The sequence below is a fragment of the Aspergillus oryzae genome, chromosome 3, assembly GCF_000184455.2.
Source record: "Aspergillus oryzae RIB40 DNA, chromosome 3".
NCBI lineage: Eukaryota > Fungi > Ascomycota > Eurotiomycetes > Eurotiales > Aspergillaceae > Aspergillus > Aspergillus oryzae.
Window position 1 is genome coordinate 1,362,978 of NC_036437.1, and position 19,777 is coordinate 1,382,754.

The 19,777-nt window shown below is 48.6% G+C and overlaps 7 protein-coding genes across 7 annotated transcripts; 5 read left to right on the forward strand and 2 right to left on the reverse strand.

Moving 5' to 3' along the window:
* Window positions 1–462: 462 nt before the first annotated feature.
* cprA (NADPH--hemoprotein reductase cprA) lies at window positions 463–2,623 on the forward strand (the record flags this gene model as incomplete). The annotated part of the gene is made up of 2 exons (XM_001821008.3): window positions 463–2,253; window positions 2,327–2,623. 2 exons carry the CDS (start codon window positions 463–465, stop codon window positions 2,621–2,623), a joined length of 2,088 nt encoding a protein of 695 aa, XP_001821060.1.
* A 793-nt stretch (window positions 2,624–3,416) lies between these two features.
* AO090023000521 (DDB1/RSE1 family protein) lies at window positions 3,417–7,091 on the forward strand (the record flags this gene model as incomplete). Its single annotated transcript, XM_001821009.1, has 5 exons — window positions 3,417–3,511; window positions 3,585–4,252; window positions 4,320–6,226; window positions 6,281–6,727; window positions 6,789–7,091. 5 exons carry the CDS (start codon window positions 3,417–3,419, stop codon window positions 7,089–7,091), a joined length of 3,420 nt encoding a protein of 1,139 aa, XP_001821061.1.
* A 393-nt stretch (window positions 7,092–7,484) lies between these two features.
* Window positions 7,485–8,222, reverse strand: AO090023000522 (uncharacterized protein; the record flags this gene model as incomplete). Its single annotated transcript, XM_023235638.1, has 2 exons — window positions 7,485–7,915; window positions 8,213–8,222. The coding sequence occupies 2 exons, from the start codon at window positions 8,220–8,222 to the stop codon at window positions 7,485–7,487; spliced, it is 441 nt and encodes a 146-aa protein (XP_023090641.1).
* Window positions 8,223–9,973: 1,751 nt separating this feature from the next.
* AO090023000523 (uncharacterized protein) lies at window positions 9,974–11,276 on the forward strand (the record flags this gene model as incomplete). The annotated part of the gene is made up of 5 exons (XM_001821011.1): window positions 9,974–10,057; window positions 10,119–10,152; window positions 10,208–10,456; window positions 10,515–11,081; window positions 11,149–11,276. The coding sequence occupies 5 exons, from the start codon at window positions 9,974–9,976 to the stop codon at window positions 11,274–11,276; spliced, it is 1,062 nt and encodes a 353-aa protein (XP_001821063.1).
* Window positions 11,277–12,296: 1,020 nt separating this feature from the next.
* On the forward strand, window positions 12,297–13,156 carry AO090023000524 (uncharacterized protein; the record flags this gene model as incomplete). The annotated part of the gene is made up of 2 exons (XM_001821012.3): window positions 12,297–12,739; window positions 12,820–13,156. 2 exons carry the CDS (start codon window positions 12,297–12,299, stop codon window positions 13,154–13,156), a joined length of 780 nt encoding a protein of 259 aa, XP_001821064.1.
* Window positions 13,157–14,938: 1,782 nt separating this feature from the next.
* Window positions 14,939–15,979, reverse strand: AO090023000525 (putative extracellular protein; the record flags this gene model as incomplete). The annotated part of the gene is made up of 1 exon (XM_001821013.3): window positions 14,939–15,979. One exon carries the CDS (start codon window positions 15,977–15,979, stop codon window positions 14,939–14,941), a length of 1,041 nt encoding a protein of 346 aa, XP_001821065.1.
* A 1,352-nt stretch (window positions 15,980–17,331) lies between these two features.
* AO090023000526 (UV-endonuclease UVE-1) lies at window positions 17,332–19,292 on the forward strand (the record flags this gene model as incomplete). Its single annotated transcript, XM_023235639.1, has 3 exons — window positions 17,332–17,562; window positions 17,636–19,033; window positions 19,092–19,292. 3 exons carry the CDS (start codon window positions 17,332–17,334, stop codon window positions 19,290–19,292), a joined length of 1,830 nt encoding a protein of 609 aa, XP_023090642.1.
* Window positions 19,293–19,777: the final 485 nt, after the last annotated feature.

The following is a 19,777-nucleotide window of genomic DNA, read 5'->3' on the forward strand; positions in this document are numbered from 1 at the left end:
AGGACCTGAGAAAAGAGGCCACGATTGCCTCACTCCGCCTACCACTTTAACTTTCCACCCTCTCCACCCATATACCACTCTTTAACTCAACCTTCTCCGGTGTCCGGCCCCGAAATTATGCGGTCCGCTTAGAGGTGGATTCGGCATCTTTAGTTCCTTAGATCAGACCACAGCTCTCTTCCCCGACCTTCTTCTTTTCTACTTGTGTACTGTGTTCCATTCTTCTACCTCTTTCCTTCTTCTTTTGTTTGTTCTAGTTACCACCCCCTCTGTTGGAATACGCTGCGAGTATCGGCGTCTTCCAACTTTAAAATTGATTTGTGGTTGACACCACCATCGGTGAAGATCAGGGGGTGATTCTTATTCTTCTTCGCCCCATTTTGCCTGCCTTCTCTTCGTTCCCCATCCCACCTTACTCGGACACCTGGTTGGAATCTCGCCCTCCCCCATAGCGAAGCCAACATGGCGCAACTCGACACTCTCGATTTGGTTGTCCTGGTGGCGCTTTTGGTGGGTAGCGTTGCCTACTTCACCAAAGGCACCTACTGGGCTGTCGCCAAAGATCCTTATGCCTCTTCCGGTCCAGCGATGAATGGCGCCGCCAAGGCAGGAAAGACTAGAGATATCTTGGAGAAAATGGAAGAAACTGGCAAGAATTGCGTCATTTTCTACGGTTCCCAGACTGGAACTGCAGAGGACTACGCCTCGAGATTGGCCAAGGAAGGATCTCAGAGATTCGGTCTCAAAACTATGGTTGCTGATTTGGAAGATTACGACTACGAAAACTTGGACAAATTCCCCGAAGACAAGGTCGCCTTTTTTGTTCTCGCGACTTATGGCGAGGGCGAGCCTACGGATAATGCTGTCGAGTTTTACCAGTTCATCACCGGTGAAGATGTTGCTTTTGAAAGTGGCGCGTCCGCTGAAGAGAAGCCGCTGTCCGCTCTCAAGTATGTCACCTTCGGCCTCGGTAACAATACCTATGAGCACTACAACGCCATGGTTCGCAATCTCGACGCCGCTCTGCAAAAGCTTGGTGCTCAACGTATTGGATCTGCTGGTGAAGGTGATGACGGCGCTGGCACGATGGAAGAAGACTTCTTGGCTTGGAAGGAACCTATGTGGACCGCGCTTTCCGAGGCGATGGGTCTCCAGGAGCGCGAGGCCGTTTATGAGCCGGTGTTCAATGTCACAGAAGATGAGTCTAAGAGCGCCGAAGACGAGACGGTCTATCTCGGCGAGCCAACTAAGGGTCATCTCGAAGGTCAACCCAAGGGCCCATTCTCGGCCCACAACCCGTTCATTGCGCCTATTGTCGAGTCTCGTGAGCTATTCACTGTAAAGGATCGTAACTGTCTGCACATGGAAATTAGCATCGCCGGAAGCAACCTCACCTATCAAACCGGTGACCACATTGCTGTTTGGCCGACAAATGCTGGTGCTGAGGTAGATCGGTTCCTGCAGGTTTTTGGACTTGAGGAGAAGCGCCATTCAGTTATTAACATCAAGGGCATTGATGTGACTGCTAAGGTTCCGATCCCGACCCCTACCACCTATGATGCCGCTGTTCGTTACTACATGGAAGTCTGTGCCCCTGTTTCCCGGCAGTTTGTCTCGAGTCTGGCTGCTTTTGCTCCCGATGAGGCGACCAAGACAGAAATTCAGCGTTTGGGCAGCGACAAGGATTACTTCCACGAGAAGATCACCAACCAATGCTTCAATATTGCCCAGGCTCTCCAAAGCATCACGTCCAAGCCTTTCTCTGCCGTTCCGTTCTCATTGCTCATCGAAGGCCTCAATAAGCTCCAGCCTCGTTATTATTCCATCTCGTCATCTTCCCTCGTCCAGAAGGATAAGATCAGTATCACCGCCGTTGTGGAATCCGTCCGTTTGCCTGGTGCCTCCCACCTTGTCAAGGGTGTGACCACGAATTACCTCCTTGCGCTCAAGCAAAAGCAGAATGGTGAACCTTCTCCTGACCCTCACGGCTTGACGTACGCTATCACTGGTCCGCGCAACAAGTATGATGGCATTCACGTTCCTGTTCACGTCCGCCACTCGAATTTCAAACTGCCATCCGATCCCTCGAGACCCATTATCATGGTTGGACCTGGTACCGGTGTCGCACCTTTCCGTGGCTTCATCCAAGAACGAGCCGCCTTGGCGGCTAAAGGCGAGAAAGTCGGCACAACTGTTTTGTTCTTTGGGTGCCGTAATCGCAATGAGGATTTCTTGTATCAGGACGAATTCAAGGTATGGTTTCTCCGCTTTCTATGCTGCCTCCTTCGTATACCCATGGACCATTAGTTCTAACGTATGACTACAGGCTTATGAGGAGCAACTTGGTGATTCATTGAAGATCATCACTGCATTTTCCCGCGAGACTTCTCAAAAGGTTTATGTCCAACATCGGTTGCGCGAACAAGCTGAGCTGGTCAGCGACCTTCTGAAGCAGAAAGCCACATTCTACGTTTGTGGAGATGCCGCCAACATGGCGCGTGAGGTCAATCTGGTGCTTGGCCAGATTATTGCCCAACAGCGTGGTCTTCCCGCCGAGAAGGGCGAGGAGATGGTCAAGCATATGCGCAGCAGTGGAAGCTACCAGGAGGATGTCTGGTCATGATTCTTCCACGGCCGTTTCTTTTAATTGAACATGACTTCTTTTCCCTTCTCATGCCTAGATGATCTTTGCATATATACTCCGCCTATTATTCCTTTTTTACTTTTTTATCTTTCGGCGTGATTCATGTATGCCTAGCACTTCTTTTTGGTCTTTATGCAGTGGGCGACATGGCTATTTGTTCATGGCGAAACACAGCTCGCCAAGGGAGGGATGATAGACTTAACGGTTCGAAAATGTTTGAAGAATTATGTACGGAATTCAACACTACATTGGATCACGTGTGATGTCCGGAACTTGCTAATAAATACACTTATTTCTTTGCTGGGGATTTTGAATGTTATGTGCTGCAAATCTCATTATTAGGAAACACTAATTGCTTAGAAAGTGCATGTATAAATAATTTTGAATATGTAGCGAATAAAAATATAGAGATGTGCAAGCATTGCAAGGCTGTAGGTGGTGTTCGGCCATAACCCGGAGTTAATGTCTTCGAAGGCACCGCAACCATCGTCATTGCGACTTTTACCTCAAGTCCCGACCTGGTCGTACGTACCAGTCTCTCTACTTTTCGGCTTCTTCATTACCAACCCGTCCCAGCTCGGCATCTCGTAGTTAGAGATGCGGATATCTTTCAAACATTAAATATACGATATTACGACCTGGAGTCAATCTGTATTACTCCGTTGTTGGATCTGACGGGTGATCGTGCTATCATCTCCCCGCAGTGGTCTCCACTGCAAAAAGCTCATTCCGGATCGTCGATTGCGAGCTCATAGAATTTCAGGCAGTCAGGATGGCTTATGTCGTACCAATACATAAGGCGAGCAGCGTGCGTCATGCGCTCAAGCTGCAGTTTCTGAACCCAGAGGAGGAATCCTTGGTTGTTGCGTTGGTGACCACAATCCACCGGTCGGTTTCTAGCTACAGCACACATGTTACTAATACGTCTGGTTTGTCATAGGAAGGCCAATCGACTGGAAATTTACACGCTTACACCCGATGGGTTGAATCTCGCTGCGTCGTGTACTCTCTACGCTAAAGTGTCGATGCTGGCTCGGCTTCCTGCCCCTGCCCATTCACCCACCGATCACCTTTTTGTTGGCACAGACCGGTACACATACTGCACTCTATCATGGGACAGTGCCCAGAATCGGATACGAACGGAAAGAAACTATGTCGACATTGCTGACCCGTCGTCGCGAGAATCGCAAACTGGTAACCGATGTTTGATTGACCCGAGTGGTCGGTTCATGACGCTGGAGGTCTATGAGGGCTTGGTCGCTGTGGTACCAATCGTGCAGTTGCCTGCCCGGAAAAGAGGAAGGGCCCCAGCTGTTCCTACTGGGCCTGATGCGCCGAAAGTCGGCGAGCTCGGAGAGCTGACAACAGCGAGGATTGATGAGCTCTTTGTACGCTCCTCTGCGTTCCTACATGTGCAGTCCGGATTGCCGCGCCTAGCATTACTTTACGAAGATAACCAGAAAAAGGTTAGATTGATGGTTAGAGAGTTGAATTACACCTCTGCTACGGCGAGCACCAGTGCGGACGCTACATTAACGCACATAGCCGACTTTGCACAAGAGCTAGATCTTGGAGCTTCTCACCTTATACCAGTGCCCGCTCCGTTAGGTTAGTTTCCTCTGCCATGCGATATAGTATCCACTCTACTATTGCACCTCCAAACTGACAATTCTAGGTGGCCTTCTCATTCTTGGCGAAACGTCTATTAAATATGTTGATGACGATAACAATGAGATAATCTCCCGGCCTCTAGATGAAGCAACCATATTTGTGGCTTGGGAAGGGGTGGATAGCCAGCGATGGTTGTTAGCCGATGATTATGGAAGGCTGTTTTTCTTAATGCTTGTTTTAGACTCGGATAACCAGGTTCAGGGTTGGAAATTAGATCATCTGGGAAACACATCACGAGCTTCTGCTTTGGTATATCTTGGCGGTGGGATTGTGTTTGTGGGATCCCATCAAGGGGATTCTCAAGTACTACGAATCGGTAATGGCTCATTTGAGATAATCCAGGCCCTGTCCAATATTGCCCCTATATTGGATTTTACCATAATGGATCTCGGGAACCGTACGAGCGAAAGCCAAACCCATGAATTCTCGTCAGGGCAGGCTCGAATTGTCACAGGCTCGGGCGCTTTCGATGACGGGACTTTGCGAAGTGTGCGCAGTGGTGTCGGAATGGAAGAGCTGGGCGTTTTGGGTGACATGGAACACATCACAGATCTATGGGGATTGCAGGTCCAAGCCGGAGGCGATACATTGGATACACTCCTTGTTACCTTTATCGATGAAACTCGTGTGTTCCATTTCAGCCCCGATGGTGAGGTAGAAGAATTGGATCACTTCCTTGGGCTGAGTCTTTCGGAGAACACACTTCTCGCAGCCAACTTGCCTAGGGGCCGAATATTGCAGGTTACCGAGCAACGGGTGCTCATCGCGGATCTGGAAGGTGGAATGGTTGTGTACGAGTGGACACCGCCGAATGAACTGGTCATCACCGCTGCCTCTGCCAATGATGATTCATTGGTGCTTGTCATTGGTGGCGAACTTATGACTGTCTTAGATATCGGGACTGAAGCTCAGGTGATAACAGAGAAGAAATTTGGCGCTGATAGCCAAGTCTCTGGTGTTACAGTTCCTGCATCGCCGACTGAAGTTTGTGTTGTTGGATTCCCTCAACTCGCCAAGGTATCAGTTCTCAGGCTTCGAGACTTAACTGAAGTGCATACTACGTCGCTGGGCCCAGCTGGAGAAGCTTTCCCGCGGTCTGTTCTCGTTGCGGACGTGCTCGCGGACAGCCCTCCTACCCTTTTTATCTCAATGGCAGATGGTAGTGTCATCACTTACTCGTTCAAGACGGATGACTACTCCTTGAGCCACATGAATAAATTAATTCTTGGGTCTGAGCAACCAACGTTCAAGAAGCTGCCGAGGGGCGACGGGCTTTACAATGTCTTTGCGACATGCGAGAATCCGAGCCTGATTTATGGCTCTGAAGGCCGCATTATATACTCTGCAGTAAATTCAGAGGGAGCTTCCCGCGTCTGTCATTTTAACTCGGAGGCTTATCCTGGGTCTATTGCAGTGGCTACACTACACGAGCTCAAGATCGCTCTGGTCGACCGGGAGAGGACGACACAGATCCAGACGCTGCAAATCGGTGCAACCGTACGTAGAGTCGCTTATTCACCTTCGGAAAAGGCGTTCGGTATCGGAACAATAGAGCGTAAACTTGCAGACGGGGCGGAAATTGTCACAAGCCGATTTATGCTCGCTGATGAAGTTTTGTTTCGACAGCTAGATTCATTTGAGTTGAGACCAGAGGAGATAGTGGAAAGCGTGATTCGCGCGGAATTCCCGGCGGGCAAGGACGAGAATGGACGTGAAATGACTAAGGATCGGTTCGTCGTTGGAACGGCGTATCTTGATGATGAAGGGGAAGAGTCGATTCGAGGTCGGATACTAATGTTTGAGATTGACAATGGCCGGAAACTGACAAAGGTCGCCGAATTACCTGTTAAGGGGGCATGTCGTGCCCTGGCTATGCTGGGAGACAAGATTGTAGCCGCACTTGTCAAGACGGTGAGTGATGATTGAGTCGATTGTTGTGAGTACGCATCTGATGGGACCTTTCAGATCGTTATGTATAAGGTGGTGAACAACAATTTCGGTACAATGAAATTGGAAAAGCTTGCCAGTTTCAGAACCTCAACCGCGCCGGTGGATGTGACCGTGGTAGGCAACGTGATTGTGGTTTCAGATCTCATGAAGAGTGTATGTCTTCTGGAATTCAAGGAAGGGGAAAACGGCCTTCCTGATTCATTAACGGAAGTGGCTCGCCACTTCCAAACCGTTTGGGCCACGGGAGTCGCCTGCATCGATAAGGACACTTTCCTAGAGAGTGATGCGGAAGGAAACTTGATCGTCCTCCGTCGCAACCTTGCTGGAGTTGAAGAGGACGATAGGCGCCGGTTAGAAGTAACCAGTGAAATCTCCCTAGGCGAAATGGTCAACCGCATTCGACCAGTTAACATTCAACAATTGGCAAGCGTCACGGTTACTCCACGAGCCTTCCTAGGCACGGTATGTGAATTTCGTCCATCATCTCTTTGTAACACACCACTAACTGAGATTGCACAACCAGGTTGAGGGCTCCATTTACCTGTTCGCCATAATCAATCCAGAACATCAGGACTTCCTAATGCGTCTGCAAGCGACAATGGCGGGCAAGGTTGAGTCCCTGGGTGAGATGCCATTCAACGAATTCCGTGGATTCCGCAGTATGGTTCGAGAAGCAACGGAACCATACCGTTTTGTGGATGGCGAGTTGATCGAACAGTTCTTGAATTGTGAGCCTGAGTTGCAGGAGGAAATTGTCAATTCAGTGGGCATGATGAATGTCCACGAGGTGAAGGTTATGATAGAAGCATTGAGGCGATTGCACTAGTATTGTCCGTTATTAAGGAGTACCTGCCTATGTCTAGAGGGCTGACACGATTTAGGACTTGATTGTGTGAATGTGATCAATTGTGCCCAATAATAATGAATTTGACGTGCAACATATAAGTCATTGAACAAGCTTGAGGTAGTAGACAGATCAGGTATAAACTTAGTTTACACGGTGTGTGTTTGACTGACTCTATGTTTCAGCGAGATATTATGGCAATTGTAGTTCATCACACAAGGAAAGCTTACAGCAGCGTGCAATAAACACAAAATGTTAGTATTCAGATAAGCGTATCAGAAAGAATGATTAATTATATAATTATATAAAATCAGATAAGTCTACTATTCATATGCCCACACAGAACTGAAAGAAGCAAATATCCACGGTTCCAAATCAGGCGTCCTTCTTCTCATTTTCCGAATCACTCCAATCCAACAATTCCATAATCTGATCCTGGGACAACTTATTCGCGTTCGCCTCTGCCTCCTTCAGACTCTTCATGTACTTTTTCTGCCTCTTTCTCGCATTCTTTGTCCACTCCGGCACTCCGCTGGCAGTCGCAAAGTCTTCTCCATCCTCAATCTCGTCATCGGTATTCTCGACCTCTCCGAGCACCTTTCCGCCTCCGCTAGCACCACCTCGCAGTGTATTGGCCGAAACCTTAGCCTTCTTGCCTCCTTGTGCCTCCCTCTTGGCCTTTTCCTTCTCCTGCATCTTCTTGCGATCGCGTTCACTCATTTTCTTAAACCAGGCTTCGATATATGGACGAATTATAATGTAACCGATCACCGAGAGTGTGACCTTCGTCCAGCGGTTGAAGCCCACTGTCGCGAAAGAGTTATAAAAGTTCCTGAAGAAGCGAACGATCATCGTCTCGAAGAACGTATATAATTGGCCAAAAAAGTCCTTCAAGGCCTCTGCGGCGACGGAGGTGTCGGGGGAAGACATTTTGATTCGGTTGCGGTGGTTATTGTTCTCGGTGACAGTGTTGAGAAAGAATTATAAAAGAGATGCGGGAATCCGCGGAGGTCGTAAAAAGAGAGGTTGAGGGGTTTTGGCTCAGTTTGTGAGCTCAATGTAAGTTTGCTTGGAGACAGGAGATCAATTGAGAGCTTGCGAACCCCTTTTCATGCGGAAGTATGAGGGATTTGAAAGTGGATTGCCCGCTGGATGCCGCAAGTTCTTTTCTTTTAGTCTCCATTCGATGCGAAGAATTCCGTAATGGGAAGTGTTCTATTATGGTCTAGTGGCTACTGTCTTGCGGAACATCTTTTGTCCGCCCGATCTAGCCGTAGCCAATCACAGGCGGCATCCGCTGTTCTTCATCCATAGACGCGTCTGTTCACGCGCGCGAATAAGTATAGATAACTACATCGTTTCCATCAGTATCGACAAGAGTTATCTTCTCGGGTATTAATCTTCGGGACGTCGAGGTATCTGCTACTCCCAGCTGTCTGATAAACATGGATCCAAACGAAGAAGTTGGCCTTGAAGAGGTACGTGGTGATATGGATCACTCAGTTCGTAGCAGATCTTACAGATACTCTTGACAGCGCCTGAAATCCGCCCTTTGGCTAGCTATTGGGAAGATAGTTGACGACGAAACCATCAAACTTGGTGTGAATGCCACTCCTCAATTCATAGGAGCCTTGACTGAGATGGTCTGGGCCCAGATAGGTATGTCCACCTGCCCAGAGCGAATAGCTACGGAGCTGTCGTCACAGTTGGTTCACGGTGGCGTATAGACTGATCAGCTGCGACAAACAGAGACAGTCAGCCAGGATTTAGAATCCTTTGCTAAGTAAGTGACCGATTTGGGGCTCAAAGTATCTAATGGATGGACTGCCTGTCTCGCTGCTATTATTGTTTTCGCCCCTTTCCTTACCGTACTTCCGTGCAACATTGGCAGAGGGGGATCCTTGGGTATGATTCAATACGGCGGGTTGCTGACCTGTTCGGAACTTCCTTATTAGGCATGCCGGACGCTCGACAATTAATGTTTCCGACGTAATGTTGTTGGCGCGGCGCAACGAAGGGTTGGAATCTATCCTGCGCGCTTTTGTTGACCAGCAGCGCGAAGAAGAAACTTGAAACACCAAATCTTCTATAGTATGAACATTTGCCTCTTATGAGTGGCCGGGTCGTTTTGTCGAGTGCCCGACGAGGTGATGTAACCCCAGACTCATTGGCGGCTCCCTTCTCCGGGCTCTCATTAGTGGCCTCCGTAAGTGTAACCTAATTTTACTTTACCTCAATGACACGCAGCCTAACTGTTTCGACAGGAACAGCTCCATCTCAATAGCCAAGATATGAGGTGGACGAGATGACGCCACTAACTACTTCCCCGCCTTAGGAATGGCTATTTTCAGCTCACGTGTTGATGTCAAGATATTTGCCTTTAAGGCTGGTGTGGTTCTATTCCAGGGTCGTGCTCGCCCATTCATCTCATTCAAGCATATCTTGACGAATCAGATTATCGGGGATCTGACGCTTTATCCCAGGAGAACGTGTTCAACATCATAGATGTTGTAATGATTATCAGATGAACAGTTACAGTGCCCTGGCCAATCAGCTTTCAGAATTGCTTGCTCTTATGGATATGTATCGCTTGTGGACCACGTCATGATAGCGTCTCCTGCTACTTCAGTTCGCCTTGATAGCATACTACTTGAATATAAACTCCCTGAAGGCAGAAATATCTTTAGAGCTTTCTCGCAGCACAGCGATAGTGCAACTATACTGTCTTTCAAATGAATCAAATCTTGTACCTGTTCCTCGCATTTGTGGGATACCATTTAAGCTTAGGATAAATTCTCGAAAATATGCTGAACACTACTCTTGACACGGGTACTGCTCGAGCGACACTGAAGACGACGTCCCCAATGGAAGCGGTCCGCTTCCATGGACCCCGCGACATCCAGGTGGAAACAATAGATGAGCCTATTTGTGGCAAAGGGCAAGTAAAGGTGACATGCCCTGTGTCTACGATATGGACAACAACATACTGATTCGAAGTGGAAATAGTAGATCCGACCAGCTTTCGTCGGACTCTGTGGCAGTGGTAGGTTTAACTTACCTCTATATAATGATTTGGAAAACAAACTGATTTGAGCAAGACATCCATGAGTATACCGGTGGTCCCGTATTGATACCCCAAGAACCCCATAATATTACTGGACGTTCATATCCAGTTACACTTGGTCATGAATTCAGCGGTATCGTCGAAGAAGTCGGAGAAGGAGTAACGCATGTGTCTCCAGGACAGCGGGTCGTCGTACGTCCGACCATCTTTGACCGACAATGCACGGCATGCAAACGTGGCTACGAATACTGCTGCGAGAATATAGGGTTTATTGGGCTTTCTGGTATGCGGTCTCTGTTAAAACAATAGATAGCTGGCGGTGATACTTACGCGTCCTGCAGGGTACGGCGGCGGGTTGGCAAAGTACCATGTCGCACCGGCAGAACACTTCTACCCAATCCCTGACAACGTATCTCTTGAAGCAGCAGCCTTGACCGAGCCACTGGCAGTTGCCTGGCACGCTGTCAATCTATCACCATTCAAGATGGGCGATAATGTCATGGTGGTAGGGGGTGGGCCAGTTGGGATTGGCATTGTGCAGGTGTTGAAGTTGCAAGGCGCCAAGAATATCATGGTATCAGAGCTCTATGAGAAGCGTAGGAAGTTTGCGATTGAATACGGTGCTACGCATACCTTTGATCCGGACCAGGAGGATGTGACGCAGAGGGTCATGGAAGTGACGGATAGTATAGGCGCCGATGTTATCTTTGATGCTGCTGGTGTGGAAAAGGCATTGAATGGTGCCATCAGTGCGTGTCGCACACATGGTACAATCGTTAATGTTGCGGTGTGGGAGAAGAAACCAGCTATTCCCGTGAACGACTTGATGTACAACGAAGTTAATTATACCGGGTCAGCATTGTACGACGAAGGCTCCTTCGAAGCTGTTATCAAGGCCCTTGGATATGGTAAGCCGTCCCGAAGAGCCCTTTTGATTTTGTCGACCACATTTCCTGACTGCGTTTCGTCTTACAGGTCAATTGAAACCAGAAAAGATGATTACGTCGAAGATAAAGTTGAATGAGACGGTGGAAAAGGGATTCGAAACCCTGGTCAACGACCGCGAGGACCACTGCAAGATCCTAATCGACGTGCAGGCATGATAGTGCGATTAGCCTATTATCTAGTGCTATTACTCTTTCTGGGATATGGATACAGTTGAAACAGTTGAACTAGAATCTTATTGGAGAATAGAGCTCTTGTTTCCAGACATTGACATCGCTTGGCTCCCATCTACCGAGTCTAGCCTCAACTGCTGCCACAATGATCACCCCAATCTTGCTTTAAGCTTGTGCTAAACATAGAAAATATTAAGTAATAGTAGTGACGTCTTGAACTATGGTTGTGCAAGAGAGAGGAGTGGCTGTGTAGCTGCTACCTTGTGGCGGTATACAACTGGTGGCCAATGAGTAACTGTGGCTAGTAACTTAGTCGCTAAGTACCGTGACCGTGGACCGCCGGAAAAGGAACTTCCCTAATGCGCTGGATCACTAATTCCGGACACGAGACCTGGTGACAGACATGTGATTTAGGGTCCAGGGTCCAATGCCAATGCCGAATCAGGGGATGTCTGGGCAGGGCTTTGTCACAGCTGCAGCGAACCAATAATAACGAGTCCTGCCTGACTGATGACGTTTAGGGGCTGGGCTGTGGGTGTGGCTTGTGATGGGGATTATCAGCTTTGTCCCCGCCTCTCCTCTTTTCTTCCCAATCATATGTCTCGTGAGCTCCGTCCTCGTCCGTGGATCGACATCTTGATGGTGTGGACGCGGTCCTCTTGTGAAAGCGATTGAAGGATTCCTCGAGTTCCACAAGCCTTGCAAGCATCCAAGGAAATGCCTCCACTGATCTGCTTGCTGCGACACCATGACCCCTGGGACCCAACCTTTTCATTCAACAATGCTGCCTGGGACTGCGTACAAGTGCAAACCTTTTCCACTCTTCAGCCTTATAATACCTCTTTGTCGTGAAACTTCTGTTGAAATTTAGCTCTTAGCTTCACCTGACGGCTCTCCAGCCCCTTCAGACTTCGTACTATAGCTCTCCGGCCTCGTTGCTAGTGCCACTTTCGATATATTCTTTCCTCTTTTGAGAAGACTGCTTAACAGCCATCCACTCCCAGGATGGGGTCTGGCGGCGTTGTTCTCCGCTTCTTTAATTTAGCAATCCGCGTCCTCCAGTTCCTCGACGGCGCTGTAATTCTAGGAATTTTCTCCTACTTTTTAGCTGTCCTCAGTCGCCATGACCAAAACATCCCTCAGTGGATGAAAGCTACCGAGGGTCTGTCGGGTGCGGCGACCCTTTACGGATTATTAGGCATCCTCTTCACCTGCTGCTTGGGAGGAGTCGCATTTTTCGCCGCTGTGGCCGTTGTTCTCGATGTCTGCTTTGTCGGGGCCATGGTCGCTATTGCGATCATGACTCGCAATGGCACACAGCAATGCAGCGGGCGAGTCGATACGCCTTTGGGGTCAGGCGAGAGCAACGCAGAATCGCCATCTAAAGTGAAATACGAGTTCGCCTGTGAACTCCAGAAAGTCACATTCGCCGTCGCGATCATCGGAATGTGAGTAATATTCTATCCTACACCCCTTGATCTGCGCAAGTCAATGTGTCAATTAGTGTTCACGCGCTGACATTCTCCAGCTTCTTCTTCTTGGTTTCCATTCTCTTTCAAGTCCTCTACGCTCGTCACCACAAGCGTGAGAAGCGTTTTGGACCTTCCCCGGCCAACGATTACACGTATGGTACCCGTCCTCGTGCTTTCTGGCGTCGCAAGAAGAACAACCCAGATGCCGCCAGCGCCGACGATATGCTCCCAACCCATCCTACTCCTCAGGACGTTGAATTAGGACCTTCCCAGGAGAAGCCCAGTGGCTTTGGTGGTTTCTTCTCTCGGAACAAAGATACCGCTCAGGCCCCCCCGAGTGCGCCACAGAACGGTTATGGCTACGGAAACTCCGCCTATACGGGCAACTACTAAGACAACTACATTCCATACCACTTTTGAATGCCATGGAGTTATATCATAGCACACAAACAAATGGTATCCAAACCAAAAAAATAAAAATAAAAACGAAGCAACTGAAAAGAAGAATATTTGGGATCGGTGAAACCCATACCCCGCAGGTCTATATCCGCTTGGGAGAAACTGGGCAATGGCTTTATCATCTAATTGGGCTAGGAAGGTAATAACGTCTATGATTAATGATTATACTAAGATACCATGGTCTGTCTGGATTTATGTGAGGTGTTACTTTCCTGTATAGTACTGCATTGGACGATATTGCTTGACTCAGTATTTAATGAAATGAATTTATTACCTCATTCTTGGCACTCTTGTACTTCCATAAAAATCATCGAAATGCTTATACTGTTAATCATGATATAAGAATAGTTAGTAGATTCATTGAATGATATGCTCGTTGAACTTACATTCCTTGGCTTTCATAATGTTGACGTTTTCAGTAATAGCAACGCACGGGATTGCGCCACCAAGCATTTATTCGATAGAAGCCCTAGAATGCACTGAGTTTCTTTATATGGCTGTTTTAACATACAGATATTCGGCATTCCACTCTATCATCCCAATAATTTAATCAATCCGTAAGCTGTAATCCAATGGTTGATCTGTTACGTTCCTCTATCGGGTATTCCGAAAATATATACTTTCTTATCCCACATCATAAAATGTACTACAACCAATTAAGATATTTACTCACCCAAAACAAGCCAAAGTTTGTGCCCGGAATCCACTGATCTAAACCATCTAACACCATGAGTAATAAAACAGAAAACTATCAAGTTCTGATTGACCGCACAGTTCGGGGAATTCTCCGTCCATGCTAAGCTTTCCGCCCAATCAACACCGCAATTTTAGTTAATGGAGAGGGTTGTTGAATAGGCAACAATTAAACGGTGCATAAGGCGGCGTGGTATTATAATGATCACATCATCGCTACAAGCTATAATATACCTTCGAGTTAATCCTAGTGCTTATGTAGATGTGAAAAAGTGGTGGAGTATCGGACCATTATATTTGGGAAAGAGCTTGTGCCGGTGAAGGGTTTATGGAATACCATGATGGAAGCTTAGGTGCTCGAAAACATGAAAGTTCATTGGCGGATGCGAGGCTTGTAGGCATGGAGGTATGAAGGTTGGATATACCACATTAAGGAGCTTGGGGGACGGGGTTGGTGGGTGTACATGAGGTGAGTGGAGACTTCTGCATGCTCCTAGGATATGTATGACTTGTAACCAAGTTCCATGCTGCGTGGCTTTGGATTTTCGGAGTATAGGTGCTACTTATGCGTCGGTATCTAACGATGTAATTTTCTGTGAAACTGGGACTCTTGCTTTTGTTGCGCAATACGTGGAAATATAAATACCCTCTCTGAGTTTCTCAATATTATGGATAGGTTTAGGAGCTTGTAAGCTAACTCATGCAAATATATAGTAGTAATGGGTAATGTTGACCACATTAAATTGAAGGGAGAAGAGGCGACACATATCATAAACACTGCAGAAATAAAGAAGAAATTTAATTCGATTTGAGCATATCACGACAAAATTACACACAAGACACGGGCTAATGAGAATTGAAGACAGAAAAGTTGCATGATAATAGAAGCCCGAGTCCACAGAAGACTAAAAATGGAAACAGCGAAGAACCACCTTGACGATGGATATGAAGATGGTGTATACTGGCGCCGGGCGAGCGTGGTCGAGGGATATGCACTTAGCAGGTCCAAATAGAGATTCAACTTCACCACACGCGGTGCATGGCGCCGTGGCGGCAGCGCATGCCGGCGGCAACAGGACCCATGAAGGTAGGATGACCGAAGGTGCACATAGACCAGGTTTGGCCGTCTTCACTGCAGATAATGCTACCGTCTCTGCAGTTTTCCTGGCTCGACTCGTGGTGCTTGAGGGGGTGCGAGTCGACGCGCCCTGGCTGCGAGGGGGATGGCGTGGCAAAAGCGCCATGAAGGGAGGACGGACTGCCGAAGGCAGAAGCGACCTTGCTGGAAGGTGTCGCGGACGCAGAAGCGGAGCCGAACTTGTGAGCAGAGCTCTTAGGGGCGTGGGCAGCAGAGCTAGTACCACTGGCTGCGGACGTGGAATCACCCAGGAAAGGAGCGGAACTCTTGCATGTGTAGCCCTTGCCAGAGAGGCTTCCCTCTTTAGAGGGACCCGGTAGTGGGAAATTCACTTCCTCACCCTCAGTGGTGGTGCATTGGCCTGGTCCATTGTTGTTGGCCTGGAAGATCTCCGGGAGACTGTCGAAGCTGTCACGACGAGAGAGAGCGTTTGTTTGTGCAAGTTTCGCAGCACCGCCAATTGTGACCTGTGCACAGTTCATGTACATCTCGCGGTTACCGACCTTGTTAAACCACGTCCAGGACAACAAAGCCTCCCCATTTGGCGCATCGCTGGGGACTGTGAACTTGTATTTCTTTTCAATTGGGCACCCTCCAAGAATGGAGTGAATCACATGGAAAGTCTTTCCTTTGTCATAAGAGAGTCCGATCTGGCACGAACCCCCACCGTGTGTTGCGCTACCTTGCAATTCGATCTCGTACTCCTGGCCTGGACTGTATGTGGCGACAGAGTTGAATGGGTCGTTAGCGTATCCTTTGCAAGGGTAGTCAGAGCCACTTGTAGACAGCGGGTTTGTGTATGAATAGTCCTTCTCGCCATCTGCATCCTTGTTCAACGGACTCCGAATCGGATATGGTTTCGACATTTGCATGTGGGCAGACACAGATGTAGCCAGGAGGCCACACACAAAAGCGAGACCCTTCATTGTGGTAGTCCTGGTGTTAGACTGGTATATTCCTGAGCTATATGCAGCGGCTTGAACAACCGTAAACACTAGATGTAGCTGGTTAGACGTGGTTTCCGACCCAAGGCAACGTGTACCTACCCTGTCAAAACACGGCAGCACTTATGATCAGAACAGAAGAGCCAGGGAGCCTAGAGAGATGAGGATGTATCTCTCCTGATGGCGACATCTGGCCGCCCTTATAGCGGCACAAATGTTTTCCTTTTCATGGCAAGGGGTGGGAGTAAACAAAAGTCGCAAGAACGCTCAGCCTGGACTAGAGTAGAAAAATTCAGGAACGCGCAAGCAGTGTCATCCAACCAGATGTTCGCTATATTCAACGTCTGGGGCTTTGGCATGTTCCTGCACCTCTGCCATTGGCCCTACGCGGTTAATATAGGTATGCTCAGCGCCGCCTGGAATGTTGTTGGCCCATCAAAATACCACAACAATGGAAGGCCATTCTTCGGCACACTCTGAGTCTTTCGAGTTTCAGGTCCGATGCATTGAACACTGACTTGCTCCCTGAACCTTTAATCACGCATGGTACGTAATGGTCTCTAGCGGGCATTACTGCGTATGGATTATTGAACTTTGTAGGTTTATAGTAGCATACTGACAGTGTAGACATACGACTATGCATCAATAGCCAACGACGGCCGCTATGGTTGGACTCGTATATAACGGGTCAAGATGTGTACCACTAATAGTAGTGTACGGAAGAGTATTAAGTAGACGAGCAATGGTGAGGCGGTAATGCTCCCCGTAACAGTGACCCGCCGAGGACCTTCCTAAAGCTCCTTAGCGTCCGCCCCATGGCGTCTCTTCTCTCCGCTTCAAGTACTTGCCCTCCCTACATTCTGCCTCCGCCATATCCTCGCTATTCAGTCTTGCCTTCTTTTTGGAGGATCATGGTACCAGCGCCGCGCGAGAGACCTCACTCTTTCCTACTTGTTCCTTTTTAATACATAGCGCGTTGCTGGATGTTTTTGCGGTCTTTCCACCACCAGCAGAGGACTTTTGGTCGTGCGCTTTCTTGTCATCATGCCGCGCGTTTCCATGACGTCGAGGAATTTGGTGCGCGCTCCCGCCGGGTTCGCCACTCTCCTGCTTCGCGGATAACTCATCCGGTTCCTGTGGCAAGCTCAATTTCTTTCCTTGCTATGGTCCATACCTCCTCCCGCTCTCATTACAAATCCCGCGTTGACGGCCTGTTACATTCTCTCCCTCGGAGATCACTGAAGCTTGCAACGACCCCAGTCACGACGTCCTTGCATTCCCGGCGCCTAACAGGAGGCTCGCGTGGCACAGTGGGTACATCACAGGCCGCGAACATGCCGGTAGACGTGAAGCTTGAAAATGGGGACAGCGTGAACTCGCCGAGTGAGGAAAATGTCGTGCAGGCTCAGGCGCGTACTTCGGACTTACCTCCAGATGTTCCGCCAGACCCCGAATCGGACGAGGACGTGCCTGTTCAGCCTGAGGAGCTCCAGGAGGCTCTATCAAGACCCCCGCCTGTTAACAGTAGTTATCTGCCCCTCCCTTGGAAGGGCAGATTAGGATATGTAAGTGATAACCATTGGCCAACTTTTCATTATTGTGTCTTTCTCGTATGAGTTCATCTCTTATGGCTAGTAGGCATGTCTGAATACATATCTACGATACTCAAACCCTCCTGTTTTCTGCTCCCGAACTTGTCGCATCGCCTCGATTTTAGAGAATCGCCACCCGCTTTTAGACCCCTCTCAACCTGCCCATCCGACGAAGAACCGCCCGGACCGGAGCCAGACACCTGATATTGCACGGGGCCAAGCATTTGTTGAAGCATTGGGACTCGCCAATGCACGGGATCTCACAAAGATCCTGCGCTGGAATGACCGCTATGGAATCAAGTTCATGCGACTGAGTAGTGAAATGTTCCCGTTTGCCAGCCACAAGGAGTATGGATATAGATTAGCTCCTTTTGCATCCGAAGTTCTTGCAGAAGCAGGACGGGTCATTGCCGAGCTTGGTCATAGGGTGAGCGTTCATCCCGGCCAATTCACTCAGCTAGGGTCTCCTAAGAATGAGGTCGTGGAGAGTTCGATACGAGATCTAGAGTATCACTCCGAAATGCTGCAGTTGCTTCAGCTGCCTCCCCAACAAGATAGGGATGCGGTCATGATTCTCCACATGGGCGGTGTGTTTGGTGATAAGGAGGCAACCTTGAACCGGTTTCGGGAGAATTATCAACCTCTCTCGCAGGATATCAAGAATCGACTTGTTTTGGAAAACGATGATGTTAGCTGGTCGGTACATGATTTGTTGCCTATATGCGAAGAATTGAATATACCGCTTGTGCTGGACTTCCACCACCACAACATCATTTTCGACTCAACACAAGTCCGTGAAGGGACTCAGGACATCATGGGGCTCTTTGATAGAATTAAGGCTACATGGACTAGGAAGGGCATCACTCAGAAGATGCACTATTCGGAGCCGACACCTTCTGCTATCACGAACCGTCAGCGGCGAAAGCATAGCGATCGCGTGTCCACCTTGCCTCCATGCGACCCCACGATGGATTTGATGATCGAAGCAAAAGATAAAGAGCAGGCTGTGTTTGAACTGATGAGAACCTTCAAGCTTCCCGGGCACGAGCTGTTCAATGACATGATTCCACATGTTCGTACGGACGAGAACAAGCCATTCAAGCCGCCTCGGAAGTCTACCAAAAAGAACGGGGGCTTTGTTGACCTTGAGGGACATGTTCCTCCTGCACCAACTGTCCCTGAGGAAGTGGTTGGTATGGGAGGTCCGGAGAGAAGAGTTTATTGGCCTCCCACAATGGAGGAATGGCTTCGGCCCAAAAAGGTCATTCGTACTAAAGCCGCCCAGAGTCCCCGACGACCACGGCAGACGAAGAAGGTCGATAGTGGCGTAGAGGAATCATTGGAGCAAGATGGTGAAGTGGCCAGTACCGCTTTGACTACGCCTGCCTCGACGCCCGCGTCCAAAACCCCTCAGCGCATCCAGCGTACCTCTAGCGTGAAGAAGGTGTCTAGTAGAAAACGCAAAGCTTCTACCCCAGCCAGCACGTCGCCTTCTGCTTCAGATGATGATGCTTTGCCCGAAACTTCTAAGCTCGCGCGATCTAGGAGCACTGGGGTCCGTCGAAGTCGTCGAGCGAAGCCAGTCAGTTACGCTGAAGACAGCGAATCTCTATGATCATACTTCGATCAAACCTTACTGCGTTTTGACGCCACTTACTCAGTTATGTATCAATGCTATACTTGGGGAAGTCCCTGAAGTTTAAAAAGTGTTCCGACTATAGCCATGTATATTTATCTTTTTTTATATTTTTATAGTGCGCACGAACATAGACCAAGACTAGTAAATTAATATTGAAGAACATAATAACATCGGTTTTATATGGTAACATCCAGCAGCTCGAGAAACTTTTGACTAAGGTAAGGTACGATGCAATTATAGCATTGGAACGGTCTCCACACCCTTTCCGCTGGTTTTGAAACTCAAGTTTATTCAAATGTTTCCCCCCTTTTTAAGCCTCATAGCCTTTTTGCTCTTATTCTATGTTGAAATAGGAGTACCTATATATAGTTCTATCTTGTGCATGGTTTTTTGACGCTTCGGCCACTAGTGAGCTAATACACTGACATCACTACGCTAAAACGCCTTGTGGGCCGGGATGACTTCAACTCCTGGCTTGACAGCACATAAGTTCAGCCTTACGCGACCCTCTTCGATCGAACACCAACTGAAAACCCTGCAGTTCTCCTG